The sequence below is a fragment of the Aphis gossypii genome, chromosome 1 (assembly GCF_020184175.1).
Source record: "Aphis gossypii isolate Hap1 chromosome 1, ASM2018417v2, whole genome shotgun sequence".
Lineage (NCBI taxonomy): Eukaryota > Metazoa > Arthropoda > Insecta > Hemiptera > Aphididae > Aphis > Aphis gossypii.
The window spans coordinates 19117144-19139622 of record NC_065530.1 but is presented as its reverse complement, the minus strand read 5'-3'; the positions used below and the strand labels follow the sequence as shown (position 1 = coordinate 19139622).

The following is a 22479-nucleotide window of genomic DNA, read 5'->3' as shown; positions in this document are numbered from 1 at the left end:
TGGACCCTCCGAAGTATCAATTATATTCGCTTTCTTACTAGAAATAATATAAATATTAAAAATCGAAGCAATTTTTCAGATTAACTTCAGTCACTTCAGATAAAAAAATACACACATCATTGTAAAATCAATTACACTCATCGCTCTGCTCGGAATCTAAAATATATAAGTACAATTATTATTTTAGACATTCCAAGTTTAAATTTTGACGAAATTGAATACATAACATAATTACATTTTAAACAAAGAATAATGATTTTATAGTTGCTTTGTTGTTATTCAAAAACATTCAAATTCCCATGAACATGAAACTCTTACGTATATTATAGGTACTATATTTTACGATACACATGCAATGACGTTTTCAAAACATTTAGATTAATTTTTAGCTATTGTCTATTTATGTAACAAACCTACCTCATTCTATGACAAGTCAATTTTGACTTCAAAGTTAATTCTATGTTAATAACACAGTTTATTTTAAAATCGCACTGATAAAATTCTTATTGAGGTTTGATAATATATTAACATGTTACGTCAATTTAAAATTTACTTTATTACCTATGAAAGATAAGGACAAAATTACTATGCCAGGACATCGTAATATTATAATTTATTATGACAATTATAATTTGATTATTTTTTCGAATGGTTATTAAGGATTAAGGAACATTAGGTATAATTTTCGTATATTATATGTATACATATGAGTAGGTACATGACCTATTATACCTGATAAATGCTTATTTTTTTCTATTAAATAAAAATTAAATTTATCCTAAGTATCTATCAATTATAAATAATCATGTCTATCTACTATACTATAACATTCGGCGTAACTAGACTTAATTTTGAATTTTTTCAGCATTATTCAAGTAGACGGTAGACATAATATTACATGTATATCATATATTATCGTATACCATATAGTTTTATTTCTTCTATTCTTTCCGCAATCCGTTTATAATATTGATCTTTGAACAAATTTTGTATTTATGAAAATGTAATAACTAGAACTCGGATTTTAATATAAGTGTATTATTTTTTAGAATTTCTAGACCTATGTATTCCAGGTATATAATTCGTTCCACGTAACATAATACTTCATAGATAAAATTATTATTTTGTTTTTTTATGTTTTTCTATTTTTAGAACATCTTTTAGCATTTTCATATAGGTAATTTTACTAATTTTTAATGTATGCATAAAAGCATTTGTACGAGCTTCGTAACTTTTAAAGTGTAAATATTAAGGGTTTAAAATATTATGCCAAGAAATATATTTCTCTTAATACTTGCTTTTATAATTTTGAAATGTTTTTCATTCATACTAAATGTCAACTGCTTTATACATATATATGAACACGTCTGAATCTAACTTAAGCAATAATAGGGTTGGTGTCTTACCGGGATTCAAACAAATAACAAATAATATTAGTTAGTTGCAGATAGATACTCGTACAGCGCCATCGCTTTTATTAGTATGCCTGCTGTTTTATTAATATGTACCATTATGTATGGTGTGCCTAACGTTTGGAATTTCGTTTTTGTTAGTTCAGTTAAGATAAATTAGTGTTAAGAAATGTTGAAAGTTAAATAGTAATTTTCTTATCACTTACATAATTTCATGCCTTAACTAGTCTAGTTATTGTGTTAAAATTATTAGGTTACTTTTTTTAGAACATTTGTTAATAGTTTTTATGACATTTATATCCAGGTCCTAGAAATTACTTATAAGTAAATAACCAATATTCAATAATAACTCATTACCAGTTATTGATGGATATAATATATCAATAAATTTAGTGGACAGTTAATAGCGTAAATTGATCACAGGCAACTATTCACAGTACAAAAATTTGTAGCATCGTATAGAATTTCATGTTGAATCATACGATTTATCTGGACCTCTTTTTAGTAGTTCACTGTTCCTGACACCACTTGGCACTTGGTTATAATTTTAGTAAAAATATTATTTCAATTTTTAATAATTCGTAATCACAAATTTGAAATTTTTAACCCAAGACCACCTTTATATTTACGGGTGACAGATTCTGTATTTACTATAAAAAAAATCTGTTTTTCTAAAATACTGATAAAATTAATTTTTATTTTTATTAAAATAATTAATTTTTTTTTTTTAATATATTTGCCCGTTAATATAAAATTGATTTTGGCTGGTTATACAATATATTTGTGTTACAAATTTGAAATTTGTGGTGACAAATTATTACGAATTAGTTACTTTTTTTTGAAACCATAATTTTATTTAAATTATAACCTAGTAACGCCAGTCAGTGACCTCATTTTTAGAGATTATTTTAAAAGAAATTGGATTGCAGTACATTGAAAAAAAAAAGATAATCTCGGAGATATAGCACATAATTTCCAGCTACAAGTTCAAATTTGTTGTTACTTTATGGCCTATACTTAATTATCGTCAAGTTTATTATATTATTTTTTTTAGTTGAATCTTAATAGTGACTTGTAATGTTTATTACTACAGTACTTTTTATTAAATAATTGTATTTATTTTTTAACACGCTATATCATAATGTTTACTAATAACTAACGTCAAATATGTTTTATATACAATATGTTTATAAGTTAAATGTGAAATCCTATACGATGCTACATATTATCGGACCTACTATGAATAGTCGCTCGGGATCAATTTACACACTACCTATCTAAAGACGGGACACTATTATAGATACAGGGTTAAATTTTGGAAGGGGTGGTTTCTAAAAAAAGAATATTACCTACTATGTAAATAAACCAATAAGCACACCATTTTTTTTTATTGTTATATACCTACATAGTAATAAAGCAGATCTATAATAATTATGATTCTATAATATTATTACATTATTCTATTTAACATAATGTTAACAATCGAACTAATACCTATAAATCGCAGGGTATTTGCTATTTTTGCTCAAAAATACTAAAACAATATTAGTTTAAATACCTTTATTGACCTGAATATAAAAAAAAATGTATCGCTTCAGCTATGATCTTTATTATTTATAATTATTATGTATCTATTGTACTATTGTTATTATTTTAGGATTAATACCTTAAATTTATATTTACGTTGAAGTACCTCCGATGAGAGGCCTCTTCCCTTTGTCTTTTCTGACTATTTTGTTTTATCTATTATCACTTAAGCGTATTGTTCAATAATTGCAACAGATGGCGTAATATTATAGAATTTTGGTAAAAAAAAAATATCTATATACTTTATCCCATGTCATTTATTATTATTATCTAAACACACTTTTAAAGATACTTTATCAGTATAATTTATAATAACAAAAATGATAAGTTTGCAATTAAATAATAATTGTAAAATTCATTTATTGCAAACATAAAAAGAAACTTATTGATAACTATCTTAAGTTTAAAGTATCACTCTTCTTATTCACAATATTCGCTCTTGTTTTTTAGCATCGTATATCTAAATTGACTATATTTATTTATTATGATAATAAGTAAAGATTGACGATTATGTAGGTACCTATATAAATCATAATACAATTTTTTAAACATTTATAGTAATTACTAATAATACGATTTGTAAGTATAGATATTTATTATTACTTTTTATGTAGGAAACAAATATTTTATGTATATTGATTTGGTGAATAAAGGCAAAGGGTAATCCCCCCACCAAAGGCCCTATATCCATACTCTCATCAAAGCGTGTAATAATATGCGGTTCTATTTTACTCCCATTGATTTATCAGTTAGGTAGGTACCATTGTTTATAAATTTATTTTCGTCTATATGTAATATGTATGTATCACGTACGTGCAAATGTGCAATGACGTCTACGGGAAAATCATGGACCGACATTTACCCCTTCACTCCCTATCTACTATTTCTGGATACATGCGTATATCTACTATATATATTATACTATTAATTATTATATATAATAATACATACATTACGTATGCATATTTTATCAGTTTATATTTATATTTGTTATATGTTTTATCGTTTTTGGTACTAATTTACTAACAAAAGTTAAGTATTTCATTTCCACTGCCACTCGGAGCAATCGATGAGAACTTTTGCGGTGGCGCACCTAATAGCCTAATCGAAAATCGAAATTATACACCCCACAAACTGTAAGTTGTAATCTAAATTGACGACGGCTATAATATAATATACATTATTATAATATATATAATATATATATTATCAATGGTGATCTATTTTTGGGGGGATGTCTAGACTTTTCTAGGAAAGCCGTAGTTGATAACGATCAGCGGCCTGTTATTAATTATAAAATTAATAATTAGAGGCATTCCTGCTTTAGAGACGCAGTCGTGCAGAGAAAGATTAATTGAATAACACCGATGTTAGACATAATATTAACGTTTTCAAAAACGAAATCTGTTTTTACATTTAATATTATATTCTGTTTTTATTAAGAGTAAATTATGAGTCGTTCTGTTTACTAGTAATTAGGTACTAATTTGAGTGACGGTGTCCTCAGTTATTTAAATCTTCAAAACAAGCGAGCGTTTACAGTATCAATAATTTAGATACACATTTTATACCCTAAAAAAATCACTACAGTTATCAAGGACGACACAAATTTAAAGGCCGGGAAAATAGTTTTCTGGGGCCGAATTATAATTCACACATCACACAGTCTAACACTGCGTATTATTATTAATGTCGCGACAACGGCGTCGATCAGATTTGCAATACGGCGGATGCGCGCGACGTTATTTCGAGCCCGTTTCCATCGCGATGACGCCGAACGGTGACGTCTGTCGCGGCGCTGACGTCCGGAAAACCGAATACGAATAACAGAGGACGTGGCGACGACTAACGACGTAGAACGCAGATGTGAGACGTCGCGGTCGCACAGACACGCCGTACACGGCGCGCGGGACGGCCGTGCAGCGACGGTTGCGCTTCTATTCATAAACTGCGCGCTGGGTCGGCCACGGTAACAGACTTATATAGCCCGTGCTTAATGCTTATTTGACTTACACGCGTGGACCACCGTAAATCTCGTGATTAATAGTGAAGGACTTAGAAGAGTAATGAAAAAAAAAATATATTACTTCAATATTACAGAAAGGATGACTATTAATTGTTGGAGCCTTGGAGGGCCACTTTTGAGAGTTCGTGCACAAGGTTTCGGCAACTGTCAAAACCTAACGGTCACGCTAATTTAAATGACGTAGTCAAAATTCAAAATGAAAATGATTGAAAACCTTAAGGACTCAAAACGAAATACATAATTTTTTTTTCCTTTTAAACCTAGCCGACTGGCGACTACGGATTGGAAGCGATGGGATATGGGTCGCGATCGGGGTTTTAGCGCTTAGAAAAGTTCCGACGATTCAGTCGGAATCGGATACGCCACACATCCAGCGTCGTGGATGAAAATAATAAAACAATCAATAATTATAATTAAAATTGTGGATTTGCCGGTGGACTGGCGGTCGCAGCCCCACGAGGCCTGCTGACGACGGTGCACCGTGCAGTAAGTGGATGAGTAGGAGGGGAAGGGAGGCGCCCTGCGTTGGCGGCACTGCGGCAGTTTCAGCTGACCCAGAATCGGATCGCGCGCGCCAGCCAGTCCTGCGGGAAAAAATAAAATAAGAGAAAAAAATAGACAAAATACACGATATTATATGTAAGCGAAGCTGTATTACTGTGTCCTATGCCTTTTTCTTAATTATTGTGCTAAATTATTACTTTATACCAAACTACCGTTAAATGCAAACGCCGTGTCCGTGTGTACGTCATTCCGCAACGCTGTAGTGATTAGTGTGTAGGACTGCACGCTGACACGGTGATGTCAACGATTATTGTCGTGGACGGGCGTTCTTCTGTTGCTGGTTGTGCTATGCCCGTCGTATAAGTAAGATGATATGGTAATAATTAATTTAACTTCGGGCCACTTTCTGATGTTGTTTTGTTACAGGTGTATTGTTAAAAAGACATGAGTGTTGCAATGGAACAGAACGGCGGTGGGGCCTTCGATCCTGGTAAGAAGAGCGGCAATAAATCTGACAATTAAACCTTTGAATGAAGTTAATATATTGACCTGTAGTTGTGCTCATTTCTCGTTTAGCTTTGGCTGGCCTATTGGAGTCGTTAGTGGGATCACGAGATGCCATATCCGCATCCAAAGAAGAACTGGACTTTTTGTCCAACTTATTGCAAAGTAAGGAACTGCACGCTCTTTTCAAAGTCTACAATACCATTGTTGACCGGGTTCGTGACGATCGACGATGTTCTCCGGTCTTGTCAAGTTCCATGCAAACTACATTGGACGTCATGGAAGTTATATTGCCCAGGATTGCTCTCAGTGATACATCCAGACAACTTTTTCAACTATTACAAAATCCTCATATACAGGTATGTATATAAAACTGATAGATTTGTATTTGAATAATGATTTTGTGATTAACACTTTAGGGACTTCTGTGTGCCCATGACGCAGTAGCTCAAAAAGACTACCTGCCCCGACTGCCAGACATTCCTCAAGAAATGGATGAGGACGAAGAGACAATCAAGATTGTACAATTGGTTAAAAGCACTGAACCATTGGTACTGATATGTAGTGAAATGTCTTAAGCATGATTATGTTTCCTTTATAGCAGTTAATAATATTGTTTTTTTTTTTATTTATATTAATTTAAGTGCTTGTTCCTTCATCACTAGGTGGCATTTACTGTAGTTGCAATTTGTTATCAACTAAAAATAAGGGAGTTTGATTCCTAGATTATCTTCTCCACAAATTGTACTTATAGTATTTGCTTGTAGCTTTTTATTTAAAAAATGGTAAAGTCTTATTTTTATTCTAGTCCACTTTTTGTTTTGTTTTTTGTGTTTGTATTTTTAATATATATATTTTTACGTACTTAATACATTTTTTCTTTTTTTGCTATTTGCATTTTATTTTTTAACAATTCACAACCATAACTTCTTAATGGTTAATCTGTTGTTTTTTGTATTAATTGTTTTGCATTTCACAAGGATGGGGAACCTGATTCGGCTGAACCAATTGTGGTAAGTAGGGTCGATAGGTTTACCGGTTGTACATTTGCCTAAAATGTTATGAAACCATTATAAGTTTTTAAAATTTTGCTGCACAATTGTGCAGAAAATTCTATGGTTGAAATGAGTGTCTTAATATTGTACTGTATTATTTATAGACACTGCATTTAATTAATGCGTGTCATTAATTAAGTGAGCATGGTTTTACATTAGTATTCTAATTTTTCATGGCCTAGTTTTTATACTACTCAGTACTTGTATAGTTTTCTAAACTATTGCCAATAAGCTAATACTAAATACTGAATACTTCTAAATACCCCCTCCTCCCAATAACATAATAATTGTGTGTAGTTAAAAAGATATTTCTTGTATGAATTTATTAAAGAAATGTATTTTAAAACTTGGAAATAACAAGAAAACAACATAAAGTAGAAATGAGAAGGATGTGGAACACATATTTGTAAAGCTTGAAAATAAATCATAGTTTCCTATGTAATTATTCTATTTTGAAATATAAAAAAACATTTCTTTTAATCAACAAAAATATAAAAATAATCCCAATGAGTACTTGAAAGTTTACACAATTTATGAAAATTATAGGGTGCCACAATAAAAACTGATGAAGAAAATGGGAAAATCATTATAGCAAGGGTCATGCATGGTGGTGCTGCAGACAGATCTGGTTTAATAAATGTAGGTGATGAAGTTTGTGAAGTTAATGGAATTAATGTTGAAGGAAAGTCACCGGCAGATGTACTCCAAATACTAGTATATAAAAACAAATTATAAAAGTTATTTTGATTATGAGATAAGTGGAAAGTAATAGTTTTGGTTTATTTATAGCAACATTCTGAAGGGACAATAACATTCAAACTAATTCCGGCAGACACGAAAGGTGGAGCACGAGAAAGCAAAATGAAAGTTCGAGCCTATTTTGATTTTAACACTGATGTTGATCCTTACATTCCATGCAAAGAAGCTGGCCTAAGTTTTACCAAAGGAGAGATACTTCATATCGTTAGTCAGGATGATCCTTATTGGTAATTTTTATTAAATTTTGTAAATAAACATAAATTTATGAAAAATTACTAAAATGTATAAATCTAGGTGGCAAGCTCGCAAAGAAGGCGACCGTAACATGAGAGCTGGACTTATACCAAGTAAAGCTCTTCAAGAACGTAAAATAATTCATGAAAGATTGTCTATGGCTGATCAAAAAAAAAAATGTAAGTAAAATGCGCGTTTCATTTTTCTAATTAAAACAAAACAATTATACTTAATGTATTCTCATAAACTTTAAAATTAAGTTAGTAATACTATAATTTTACTGAAAAAGTAATTTATTATTCTTATGACAGCTTCTACCATATGCAAATTTAGAATATAAATAAAATTGTAAATTACCATTTAAAGTTTTACTGAATAAATTTTAAGTATCTAGACATTTTTATGGTATAATAGGTATTCTATAGTAATTTTAAATTTGCTTTCAATTTATGTATAAATTACCTACCTAGTACCTATAGGTTGTGAATGGGGTTGGTTTGAATATTTTACATTAATAAGTAATAACACTAAAAACTCTAGTGTATGTACTATTTACATTTAAATAGTAGTTAATTTAATTTAATTTTAATAATCACTAATAAATTTAATTCTGTAAAAAGTACCCATTTGTTGTTATTATTTTTTTATTTTTCCTTTTTAAGAATAAAATATAATTTAATTTTGATTTTTTTTAATTTAGTGTGTTTGTTACCCTTTTATTTTTTTGTTTGTTTTATTAACATGTTTTTTTTTTAGTAGTGTATTGTGATTTAACATATGGTTATGTTTGCGGATTACAGGGGTCCTGGATACCATTAATGGGGGTTGTATTGGTGGGGGCGGTATGACATGTTTGCCAGACCGTTCATTAGCCAAGGACCCATTATGTGGGTCACTGGCCGCTCTGAACGATCTCGGTGAAGACATGGCGTCCGAATGTTCGGTACGTACACGTGTTAAAAAAGTTATCTATGACGCAGCTGAAAGTGATGACTATGACCGTGAAGACATTGCAACTTATGAAGAAGTGGTCAAGTTGTATCCAAGACCTGAACTTCCTCGACCTATCGTTTTGGTTGGACCACCTGGAGTTGGTAGAAATGAGCTGAAGAGACGTATTATGGAATTAAATCCTGACAAATATCATACACCTGTACCACGTGAGTAGAACATAAATTTATAAATATTATTTAAACAACTCTTTATAGCTTAAATTTAGTACCTAAATGACTATATGTATTTTTTATCAAATAAAAAAAATAAAATAAAAACCAACAATAGAAGATACATAAAAAATAAGTAATAAATGTAATTTATTTTTTTTTGAATTTTATAGACACATCCAGATCTCCTCGGCCCGGAGAAGTAAATGGTAAAGAATACAATTTTGTCCCAAGAGAATTGATGGAAGAACAAATAGCCCGTGGTGAATTTTTAGAATTTGGTGAATACAAAGGCAATCTTTATGGCACATCTTTAGAAAGTGTTAAATCAATCATACGTTCCGGACTTACGTGTATTATAAATCCACATTATCAGGTAGAATTCAAAATCTGTACTTTTATTACAATAGTTATTTTCAGTTTCTAAAATATTTAAATATTTATTTATTAAAGGCATTAAAAATGTTACGCAATCCTGATATAAAACCTTACATTGTATATATTAAGCCACCAGTATTTGACATATTAAAATCAACTAGAAATGCAGCATTTGCTATGTCAACATTTGATGAAACAAATTCTAGAGGTTTTACAGTAAGTGTGCATTAATAAAAAAAAAATTAGCAAACTATATGAAATCATATTTAGGATGATGAGTTCAATGAGATTCTAAGGAGTTCCAAGCGAATAGAATTTCTTTATGATCATTGGTTTGATGAAATAATAGTAAATGATGATTTCAAGTCAGCTCTGGAGCAACTATTAGAAGCAGACCATAAATTAAAAACCGAACCATTATGGGCACCTGCTGCTTGGTTACAGTAATTTTAACAGTAAGCACATCATTTTTAATTCTTAGGTATTAAATAAATATTTTATACTAATAATTTTTTTTTTTTTTTATATTATGTGCAGAAACTAGTCAATCATTCTTAACTCGCCACCAAAACAGTATTTATAAATGTCCAATAGAACACATCAATTTTCGACCAATATAAAAATGAAACAATCTACCATTTTGTTCTAATTCTGAATGGATGTAGATATATACTTTTAATAGATTTTAAAATAATATAAAAGTTAGAGAAGAGTATTGATAATAAAATACAATTCTTTACACACAATAATTTATTTATGCTTTTAGAAACAATGTTAAATAACTTAATAATACGCTATTTACGGTTGTGAAATATTTTTTAGATTATAACTAATATATTTTTACCCATTTCTAGTCAATAATTTGGAAAATCCCACATTTATTGAGATTTATTAGTAAGTGTTAGGTTTTACAAATTATGTTTTCTGAAACTTTATTATTACTAATTATTTTTAGTATAGGCATTAAGCAAAATTTCAGGAAATATATTTTGTTTTAATACAAATTATATTATTGTTAAATTCTTAAATAGAATCTATAGTATACATGATTCAAAATCATACACACAATACACCAGACATATACCAACACTTTGTAACTGTGTAATTATTCAAATTTAATTTTGTTACACACTGTATGATAACATTTTAAGTATGCTGTTATTATGTTGTATTTCATTCATATTTCATAATATGACAATTGAACAAATATTTGTACTTATTTAAAATCTTATTGAATTAATTTTTAAATCTGTTTTACAGCCTAATGTGAAATTGAAAATATATGAATTATTTATCATCTTTATCTAATGATGAAATACATAAATATAATATTAGGGTACATTTGTTATATAATTGTGTTATTGTAACTATTTTTTCTCTATTTAAAAAAATGTTTTAATAGTTTATTCAGTGGTTTTTAGAATATTGAGATGAAATTTATGTATACTGAACATTTAATAAAATGTTAATTTAAATCTTAAATATTTTACTTTGTTTTATATTATAAACATTTCATAATTGTTTAAAGAAAACTGTTTGGTTTACATAAAAATATACTACATTTTTCAATTTTCACCGTTAAATGATACCTAGTGTGTTCAAGTGAATATAATGTTTTATGTCACATGAATGAAACTAAGTACCGTTACAGAAAATATAATAATATAATATGTATGTTTTTTTTCATATTTACTAAAACTCAAATACCAACAGATAACACTGTTATATTTGGTTGGCAGTTACATAAATAACTGAATGTCATCGGTCATTGATCATCACCACTCATCATGACATATGATTATATGAACTAAAAATTTATCTTAAAATTGGTATTTTTGATTTTTATTGGGAAGTTTGAATAATAATAAATAATAATCATACTATTGTTAATTATTTTGTGTCTCAACGGTGAAAATTAGAGATAAAAATCCTATTACTTCAGTATATTGTTTTTAGCAGTTTTTAGTAGCTGTTGTCATATATTTTATCATATTAATTTTTATAAATATGTATTAGTACTATGAAACATCCAAATTGAATAAACAATACACCTTAAATGAGTTTTTAATTTTAAAAATATAATATAAATTCAGACACATGAGTTGGAAATAGGAATATCACTAATATTTAATTATAAAATTTAAACAATACCAACATTTTTCCACTAGAATCTGCTATCTATGGTTATTTTTTACAAAGATATGTTTTACAAATTTATATTAAAACTTAGCCTAAGTATGGCACATAAGGTAATTATTTTGCCATCTTGGGAATACAAAATAAGCTTATTTAAAATAGTAGTCATTTTTTTCTTTAAAGAAAATTTACAATCTGTATATAATTAAAACAATAAGCAAATTTGATATTTACAAAGATTACTTATAGTTGAGTTATAAAATGTGTTCATTTAATCATAATTAAATATAAAACAAATATTTCATTTTTAAGGCACACAAATTACAAATGTTTACTTAAAATAATTAGTTGAATACTATCATTGGACATTGATTATAAAGTAGATCAATGATATTAAGGATAAGTTATCAAAATATATTTAATTTTAACAAATGAAGTAAATATGTAATAATTATTTACAATAAAACTTGGACATGTTTACTATTATATTCATAAGATATAAAATACTACATTAAATTTATTGTTTTATATTCAATAACATAAAGAATATAATAAGATGAAAATTAACCGATTTCCATATTTACTTGATTCATTATTATAAATAAATAATTTTAGATCTCATAAGATTACACTATTAATATTTAATACATTTAAAATCCTATACATATTTTCAATGATAATGTTTATGAAATATTAACAAAATATACCTAACTATACTAATCTAACCTTTACAATTCTTGATTTATCTGTCTTGTATCTCCTTTAGGTGGAGCCTCATCTAAGCATTTTTTATCTGAATCCTTCAATGCGCGATCTTTGCATAAATAATTTCCTAAGCTTTCAACTTGATCATTAAAATACCATTGCTCTATATCTGATTCATAGGTTTCCAACAAATCTTCACACTTTAAAAAAAAAATGTTATTATATTTAACATTTATCATTTAATATTTTAAATGAAAACCTACCTGAGTTTTCATATTTGTAATTTCAACTGAAGGTTTGTCCCAAAGTTCATACGGTATTCCAAGTTCAACTTTTACTCCTTTATTCCTTTTAGAAAAATGTATTTATAACTTAATATGATACACAGAATTTACAATAATAATGATTAACTTACACAAGGCCATGTAATGTTTGAAAAGTTTGACTCATTCCTTTAGCAAATCGTGTACTATCAGTTCTTTCTTTGTGAATATTATACTTCAGTATTCTTTCACAAAGGCCATCTAATGATTCAACTAAACGCAGTTCCCTTAAGGACAAAATATAAACATATTTTATAAAAACCAATAAGTAATTATGAAATTTTGAAACTCACGATTTTTTGTACTCTTTTTTCTTTTTTGGTTGATCTATTGAGTAACCAAGCTCTAAATATTCACTAGTCTTACCGGTCTCTTGTAAACGACCCTCTAATTCTTCTGCCAATATTTTACAAACTTAAACAATACATATAATTTATTAAATTGAAAAATTAACCAACAATAATATCTAATATTATATTCAACAAACCTTCACATTTATTGGCATATTTAACACCATCCTCTGACGTAGTACTCAATGATTTAGCTATAAACAGTATAAAAACTAATGACTTTATTAACAAAATCATTTTGTTGATTTGACTTGATTTTTACTTATCAATGTATAGTTACACAATACTAAACATTGTCGATTAATTTACTAATAAGTTATATCGAACACTAAAAGTGTTATTATTTAAAAAATCGATTTTTTAATTGTCAATACCCGAGGGGTTCTAAAACAGCAAGATTTCCTGAACCTTAATAGTATATCGACTATTGGTGTTGACTGATGAATACCTATAAGTTTAAAGTTACAATTTATAAGTTTATAACCTATCCAAATTTCAATAAATAATAATATGACAATATGTATTTTCTTATCAGCACTATAATAATAATAATCATTATCACAGAATATAATAAAATAATTATTAATTGGGTTATTTATGAATAAATTAATTTTTAGGGATGAGGTCAACTATAAGTATTTTTTGAACAGTTACTCATAGTTGCTTTTAAAGGAAGAATCTTGTACCATTAATTTATTTTTCATTAAAAAATCGTTTAATTTATTATCTATAGCCGTGATACCTTTTCAGGCTTATCGCCGGTTTATCATAATAAAAGCCCTTGTAGTTACACTAAGTTTGGATCTACGGTGAATTAAGAATTTGAGGTTTTAAGATTGCATTTTATAAAGCCTTCGCGTCTGCTCCCCTAAATCCAGCCCTACATATATTTATATCCTACTTGAAGTAAACTGAACAAAGTATATAATAGAAAAAGTGTGGTGTATTAATCTTACATATAATAACCTGTAGAGTTAGAGCAGTAGTGTCATTTTAGTTTTTTCCAAACTAGAACCAAAACTTAAGTACTAATTTTCAAATGGAGACATATTTTTTTTTTTTTTGTTAAGGGGCATCAGGGTATAAAATTGTTCACTTTACTTTTAGTCCAAATTGACTTACTGAAATATGCTTTTACATAATTAAAATTAAATTTTATTTTATTTATATTAAACATGACACATATTATAATGTTGTTTTGGATGCTATAGTAATATTCCTAAAAGTTTTTCCTATCACTTTCACCAAAAATTAAAAATTATTTCATTGGCAAAAACCTTATCGATAAAAATTTCATTGGAAGATGGAAGATTTTTTCATCGCTCAAAAGAATTTATGCATATTTGTGCACTACCAGTGCTATGAATGATCTTATGGTACTTAATATTAAAAAATAAGAAGTTGCGAATATCAATCTAGAAACTGTAAATGTATTTACTAAATTTGTTCATACCAATATAAATAAAATGCTAAAAACATTTATACTTTTTATGAAATCCAATAACACAAAAAAAATATTTGTAAAAATTTAATGGTTCTAATCAATAATATTTACCTTTAAAAAATAGATGTATTACATATTGTAACAAAAGGTGTCACGCTATAATAATATCGAACAACTAACAATATTTGCATTTTGAAGATTTAACAGTAATAAATTGGAAGTTAAAACATATTAACTTAAAATTTACAATAAAAATTAATACCTATGTATAAATGTACTTTTTGGTAAAAGAAAAATATGAAATTTATTCACTGTATAAAAATTATATAAGAGTTCCTGCTCAATACTTGTGATCTCAAGAAAACTGATGATCATTGTAGAGATCTTCCTCTTTATATAATGTTGATGAGCTACTTATTTTATATTACCTGGTATCTACAGGATTATATTGTAGACATAGTGTATTTAATTAATTGTTTCTGAATAGGAAATAAAATATTTCAATCTGCATAACAAAAATAAATAAATTTTAATTCTCATCAAACCTTACAAATTGGAATGTTATTTATTAACTACTAGCTATATAGTTGTTCTATATATTGTAAAATATTCAGTAACTTTCTTCCAATAACTAACATTTAAAAACATTTCTTAATTAACTTTATTCTACAAATACAAAAATATATTTCATGTAATAAAAAACTGAACACAAAAGCATTTGATTTCTAGTCTTACCTTTTACCCACCATTTGAGCATTTCCAAAGTTTAAATTTAGTAAAACTATAATATATAATACTAAACAGGATAAATTAATTTAAAGTAAATAAAATTAGTTAATAAATTCATAATGAAAATAATTTTCCAATCTTGATTATTTAACAGTATTTGCACGTCTAAAATCGTCATTGCGTTTTTTGTATGTTATAAACATAGCCCAAAAGAAACCAACCATGTTATGGAACAACACTCGTAACTAAAATAGAAATCTGAATTAGTCAAATTGAATTAAAAATTATAATATGAAATAAATTTTAATTATTTACCATTGGAGGAACAAATTTTACATTAAAGAACTGTACCAATGAGACAATTTGCCAATTTGCTTTTAATATAGGCCAGTAAATCGCATATATTTGCTTCATTGTATCTTCATGTGATTTTCCCTGTGATAATAAATTGTTATTATGTTTTTGTATTCAGTAATTATCATACAAAATATTAACTACAAACCTCAAATCTTGACAACACATATAAAGAAAGAAATTGATAAAATGGTGTAAATAATAAACGTTCAATACCAAATTTTAAGAAAACCATTTTTGATGAATTTTCTGGAAAAGTGCTCTCTAAAGACTCGTAGAAAAAATGTGGTACTGGCCCACCAAATAAGAGACTGCAAAAAAAAAATTTACTCTAGGTACTTTGATAATGTAATTAATATTTAGTTTAAAATGACTTGCTAATTTTAATAATAAATAATAACAGTAATAATATAGGTACATAATAATCTGATTTTCTGATTACCCAAATAATCCAAAAGCCACAACACTATCCTGGTCAATCATCTTAGCTCCAGCAATATTCTGTAAAGTAATATTTCCAAGTGACGCAATAATACAACTAAAAAATTAAAAAAATTAAATTAAAAATTAAAAAATATTGGAATTGTCTAATGCAAAATAATACCTGGTAATAGACTTAGTCCGAATAGGTCTTGAATTCAATCGTTCCAAATAGGTCAATACTAAACTTTGTAAAAATTCAGCTGGTTTTGAAAGTGCCATTTTGAAAAAGATACTAGGTACCTAATTTCTATCTTATGATATAATCTGTAAAAATACAAAAAAACACATTAAGAATTTGGTTGTATTTATTTAAATTTATTACATTTAAAAAAAAGTAGGTAGTTAGGTATTTATACAAATTTTTGAAAAAGCGCTTGTACTTACTTTTTCTTAACTAATATGTTTCACGGAAATAAATAATAATATTCGCTGAAAACAGTTTAAAAAAAAAAGAAAATATTAACTACAATATAAATTAAAACACTTGACTTAGACGCCGAATTCCACAAGTGACGGTGAAATCTTTAGTGTTCTAACCTGTTATTCACTTTCCAACGGGCAACGTTACGTCGTTACATTCGGCATATTATCCTATCAAAAATCGAAATACTATCTATCGTTTATCTAAATTCTGGGTCATGTAATCATTATTAGAATTTTAGAATACTAGATCGTGCGGCGTATATCATTTTTTTAAATACCTACAATTTATATTATAGTATTATACTTATACCTACTGACAAATATATTTGTGATTACTGATTATACCTACAACTGGTGAACTGGTCCTACTGATAACAAGTATAGTAATCCCCCCACCAACAAGCACCATTCGTAAATTTTTATTCAATCGTACAAGACGTAACAAAAATGTACTATACTAATATAGAAATAGAAGTATAGAGTCATTGTATATTTGTATCATACTATCATACTAATCATTAATCATACTATAATATATTATTATAATGTTATTAAATCTTTAATTTTTTAATAATAAATGGTAAACGGTAGTAAGCTTAAATAAGCAATACTTTGTTTGTATATTATATCTAAGTAGATTATTGCTCTATGGTCTCCGGTCCTCAGAAATCAGAAGTCAGCTAACAATATGAACCTATGAAATATAAAGAATGTACTAATACCTACAGTAATACAATAATTGTATTTTTAATCCTTAGATATAAACACAACAAATTTCATGATTTTTCAACTCCAAAATTACGTGCAAATTTTCATGATTTCGACATATTTCGTAAAAATTTGAGCTATAAACGCTTATAAAAAAAATTGTGACTAACGATTTTTAATTTTTTTTAACTACAATAATAGCAACTCATGAAGAATCTTGTATTCAATTTTCAAGTTTTTTTGGCCATTCGAAATTTTTTTATCGATACTTCAAAAAAAAAATTTTTAGAAAAGTTGAAAATTTCTGTGGTCTAGAAATAACTCAAAAAAATTCAAAATATTTTGAAAATTTTACTGTATATAGATAACTCTAACATAAACATTTGGTTTTTGAGTTTTTGAGTTACAAGCATATAAAAAAATCTATTTGGTTGAAAACTGGTTTTATGTAAAAATTCCCGTTTTTCCATCACTTTTTTTTTTATTTTTCTCGATTTTTTTTTAAAAAAGTTGGAAATTGTTTACTTTTGACCTCTATAATGCACCAAGGATATTCACTTTGGCAACGGAAACCACCCTCGAAGTTTGAAATTGAAGCATTATTTCGACTAGTTATACTGTACACAGACAAAAAAAAACATATCATTGTAAAATCACTTCGTTCAGAATCTAAAAGAACCGTAGAGGATGAAGTAAGTGGTCAATTTATGAAGGACTCTGCAGTGGAGTCATATTTAGGTTTCAGACGGTTTATGAAGGAGACTATCCAGAACGTAAGTAAAATCTAAAACTGCTGGCTCAGGTCATCTTGTAAAAAGAAAGCGCATGAGCATTGAGCTTTGAATGACGAACGATTGTCAGTCCGAAAAGATTTAGAACCGTGGTTCTTTTATACAATTATACCGCAGTACAAAGCAAAAAAGGAAATTATGTAATGCCTTAATAAATGCCTATAATGCCTATACTGCCTTATAAATGGACCTAACCTGTGCTATAGGATACTGAATATCTGGTCCCTTGCAGTGGATACCATAATTGCATAATTTGCATAGAGGCAATCCTTGTGAAAACAATTCATTCCCACGAAATGGTTCCAGATTTAAGATAAAGGTAGGTATATAACTTGAAATTTTAATTTATCAACAAGGACATTAATTATTTATAAATGTATTAATTGTACCTGTACTATTGCAAAAGTTGGCAGTAATTGCCGTCATCGGTTGGTATCATGATTAAAGATCTTTAATCATGGTTGGTATTTAATATTCATGGTCTTTAAGAGAAATAACTTATAAATTATAATAAACTATAAACAGCTATTTTGATTTACGTAATATCCACTCAAGATATAGTTATAATAATTAATCTAATATATAATTACACTAACAATTAATTACCAAGTAATATCAAATTTTGTAAAAATATTTCTGTTTCAGACTTCAGTTAAATGTAAGTACTTATTACTTACATATTATATTTAATGTAGCCAGCATAGGTACATTTATTGAAACTTAATTATTGAATATTGATAGCGAATAATGACAAAATCTATTGTAACACCTACTTAATAATATTGTCACATAATTGTATTAGATCTAGATGTATTACCCGAATCCACTTGGGTTAAATTGTATCTATCAAACAAAAAAAATTTCGATTTTCATAAGCCAAAACACAATTTACGCGTGAGCGAACATTTTTTTATAGGTTGAATTCCGGTATGAAAAGTATCTTAAGGGGATTGCAAACGTCCGTTATTTCAATGAAAATATAACAATCTTTTGTCAATCATACCGATGGACCTAGTAATACGATTATACTTTTGAAAACTGATTTGAATTTTGTGTTATGTCTACTTGAGATCGATCAGTCCACTTTTTCAAATTTTGTTCCCCAACTCCTATAAATTTGGCATGAATATTTAAAAATATACAACATTTTAAATGATGATTATTTTGTATTGAGATTTAAAAACTTAAAATGTGGACTGATCGATCTCAAGTATATATATTAACTAATTCAAATCAGTTTTCAGAAGTTTAATCGCTTTTTTAGGTTCGTCACTAGGATTGACAAAAAGTACATACAAATTAGCATACATCATTTTCTAGTCAGCAGCGCGACGTCGCTCAGACGACTTGTACTGCGCATGCCGCGTATATAATATTCATCCTGTAGCTCGTATACTATAGGTATGTGTGCGAAATTGGTACTTATTACTCAATATAACTGTATAATTGCAAAATATTTATCAGATATGCCTTTGATTTTATATGCCTAATAAATTGAAATTTTAAAATTTCACAAATAATATGTTGAATTATTAGATATTATCAAACCTAACCTATTTAATAAATACCGCGAAAAAATAACCCCGAAAAAAATAACTCCTATTAAAAAATTATGAGTTAGTTGCATTAAAATGTCTATATTAATTTAAAAAAACAACATATTATTATAAATAAGTATAAATAAAAAAATGTATAGTTATCTTAGTCATATATAACAATAAATATTTTCGTTAAAATGTCAATAATAATATTAATAAAAATAGAAAATTCGCGTTAAAATTATAATTAGATCGATATAAAATATAATGTATAAAGATAATGACCCTTGTGGCCTTGTAGCCGTAGAAGCTTAAGTTAAATGAAAAAAAAAAATAATAAAAAAATCTACTTCAATTAAGCATATTGAATTATATTTGTATACAATGTACATACAATATAAAAACAAAATGTATAGTATTTTTTGTATACAGTCGTTTTCTCAAATTGAAGGAAATTGTTTTCAAAAATGTGTCCACTTCAATTTCTTTTGTATTTTATAGCTTACATAAAATGTTTATTCTTTTTGAACGGTTTTTGAATTAGAACATTTCGTTTTGGATTCCCCTATATTTTGCAGAGCAATTTTCGCACAGTCTGCTGATAGTTTATTTTTTATTTTATTAATTAATTTCCAAATTGACGGGTGTTTTTCTTCGACTATTATAGTCATATAATATGACTAAATCTATTATCACATGACTAGCATACATTAGTCATTACTCATTAGGTATTTGTAAGGTGATTACTTTGAAGTGTTGTTTGGTGAATATTCCATGTTTCCGGAGGGAATATAGGTGAAATCCAGAGTTGATCCCGAGATATTCGATTGCTTAAAATAAACACGAGTTGGGTTCGCGGTGTTATTTTATCTTGATGTTATCTTAATTACTCAAAGTTCAACAATGTATCCGGAAAATTGTCCCTGGATACAGGATAACATATTGTAACTTGCTATAAAAAAATAGTTTTCGCGTAAACCAAGGGGTTCTAAAAGTTTTAGTACTTTTTTTTATTTATGTATACATTTTATACATATTTTACGCGGGAAAACACTAAGCAGTTGTAGAAGCCTGTTGGAAATTTGCCACCGCCGTCGCAGTCACCCGCCTAGTTTCGCGGGCCGTACTATAAATAGTAGTCACTAGTTAGTACTTAGTAGACACTAGACCAGCGTCCGGCACATATCCGTTACATATCCTATACAAGTATTATTCTGCCATCACGAGATCCACTCGACACCTACTATACGCAGCAGAATGAGTTCCCGATTTTTTAAAAAAAGTTTTCCAGCGATATTTATTAGGGGAATTGAATTATTATTATATATTCATGTTTAGCTAAACTATACTAATAGTATAAGGTAGGTAACACAAAATTTAGTAATACCACAAAAAAATAAAAAATGTATTATTCCGTCAAACTTAAATCAATTGGTAGGTACCTATTACTAGTCTAGCTATAATTGAATTGTATAATGTATTTAAATTTGTAAAAATAAACGTAAAAATATTTTCTTAAATAGTAAGAAAGAAGATAAGTAGAAACCTCAAACATCTTCTACTTTTTTAAATACTTAATCATTGCTATTATATCACTACAAAATTGTATAGGTACAAATATAATTATATATTATATAAATATTATCTATTATTACTGGCTACTGCATACTTTTAAATTATGAAGATACTGTCATTCTGAGCTAAGTGATGAATGTATTGATTTTACAATTATACGAGTTTGAGTAATATCTACTATGCATATCGCATATAATATATGCACATGATAATTGATAAGTAGACAGAAGTCTATAAAAATATAAAATATTTTATACGACATTTTTAACTTTTAGAATGGTTGTGGATTGTAAATTGAATCTAGTTTGTTCTTTCAAAAAACCAGTTTTTGACAAAATTGATTTTTTTATTATTATTCAAAAATGAATTATCATAGATACATGGAATTTTCACCAGAAGTTTATGTTATCATTTTCTAAACATGGTATTATTTTCAAAATAGTTTGACATTTTTTGAGTTTGTATGAATTTTGTTAAAACTTTACGAAATAGTAAGTCACAAACATTTAAAAATTATACATAGTATTTAATATTTATTAAAAAAATGTATTAAACCATCAATTGTTTTACTGTAGGTATTTATAATAAAGTATTATTAACTAAAAAGTTACCTAGTGTCTAATTACAATAAAATATCATAATATAATTATGGTATAAATATATATTATACTAATAATATAATAAATGCAATGATTTCATAAAAAAATTAAAGCAACCGTAAAAAATAAATTACTTTCATATAACTTTATCAAAAAACATATCGTAAAACATACTTAATAATACAGCAATAGGTTCAGAATTGTTTTTTATGTATATAAAAATTATTTTTGAATTCAAATTTAAAAGTTAACGCGTCCATTATTTATTATTGTACATCACAACAGTGATCCAATCGATATTTAATGTACAGCAAAGCAGTATCAACTTGCCTAGCTTTTAGATTCTGAACGAAGTGATGAATATATTTATTCTACAATGATAGGTGTTTTTGAAGTGAAACTTCTTTACGCAGGGTTAGGTAGGAAACAGAAAGTAGGGTTCACTACTTTAACTAATTAGTCAGCATTATATATTTAATTGAATATTGGTATATACCTTCGTACCTACATATTCTAAGATGTAATACATTGCATGTCTCTACATATACTTTAATACTTACCTTTTATATTTTGTAGTCTACCATAAATTACAGTTTATGCAAAGATTATTTATAAATTATTTTTTAATATTATTATTATTCTGTGCGAAAATTTGATTAATTACTTCAAATAAATTTAAAAATTTCGTATGTTGGCGAT

The 22479-nt window shown here is 27.5% G+C and overlaps 3 protein-coding genes across 8 annotated transcripts in view; 1 reads left to right on the top strand and 2 right to left on the bottom strand.

Annotated features, from left to right (window-relative positions):
• The first annotated feature begins 5391 nt into the window (after positions 1-5391).
• On the top strand, positions 5392-12485 carry LOC114124282 (MAGUK p55 subfamily member 7). 5 transcript variants are annotated; one of them, XM_027987475.2, is made up of 13 exons: positions 5392-5892; positions 5956-6019; positions 6085-6392; positions 6453-6584; positions 7014-7046; positions 7635-7802; positions 7878-8074; positions 8142-8260; positions 8882-9241; positions 9418-9620; positions 9698-9838; positions 9893-10077; positions 10160-12485. In XM_027987475.2, the coding sequence occupies exons 2-12, from the start codon at positions 5974-5976 to the stop codon at positions 10067-10069; spliced, it is 1884 nt and encodes a 627-aa protein (XP_027843276.2). In that variant the 5' UTR covers positions 5392-5892; positions 5956-5973; the 3' UTR covers positions 10070-10077; positions 10160-12485. The 5 variants fall into 5 exon arrangements, with proteins under 5 accessions (XP_027843276.2, XP_027843278.2, XP_027843279.2 ...); XM_027987478.2 differs by having other exon boundaries at positions 5426-5892; positions 9062-9241; XM_027987476.2 differs by having other exon boundaries at positions 5445-5892; positions 6106-6392.
• Positions 11671-13651, bottom strand: LOC114124290 (protein canopy 4). Its single transcript, XM_027987492.2, has 5 exons — positions 13274-13651; positions 13080-13200; positions 12879-13013; positions 12727-12811; positions 11671-12663 (listed from the first exon to the last, which is right to left on the bottom strand). Exons 1-5 carry the CDS (start codon positions 13371-13373, stop codon positions 12487-12489), a joined length of 618 nt encoding a protein of 205 aa, XP_027843293.2. The 5' UTR covers positions 13374-13651; the 3' UTR covers positions 11671-12486.
• Positions 13652-15086: 1435 nt separating this feature from the next.
• LOC114124288 (PXMP2/4 family protein 3) overlaps positions 15087-22479 on the bottom strand; it is a 225254-nt gene continuing 217861 nt past the window's right edge. The window contains exons 1-6 of one of the 2 annotated variants that reach the window (XM_027987490.2): positions 16531-16887; positions 16268-16410; positions 16106-16201; positions 15812-15974; positions 15625-15744; positions 15087-15554 (exon numbers count right to left, since the gene is read on the bottom strand). In XM_027987490.2, coding sequence (XP_027843291.1) covers positions 15453-15554; positions 15625-15744; positions 15812-15974; positions 16106-16201; positions 16268-16365 — 579 coding nt within the window. In that variant the 5' untranslated portion in view covers positions 16366-16410; positions 16531-16887 and the 3' untranslated portion in view covers positions 15087-15452. Of the gene's footprint in view, positions 15555-15624; positions 15745-15811; positions 15975-16105; positions 16202-16267; positions 16411-16530; positions 16888-22479 lie in introns of those variants that run through there. The other variant, XM_050210874.1, reaches the window with a different exon arrangement.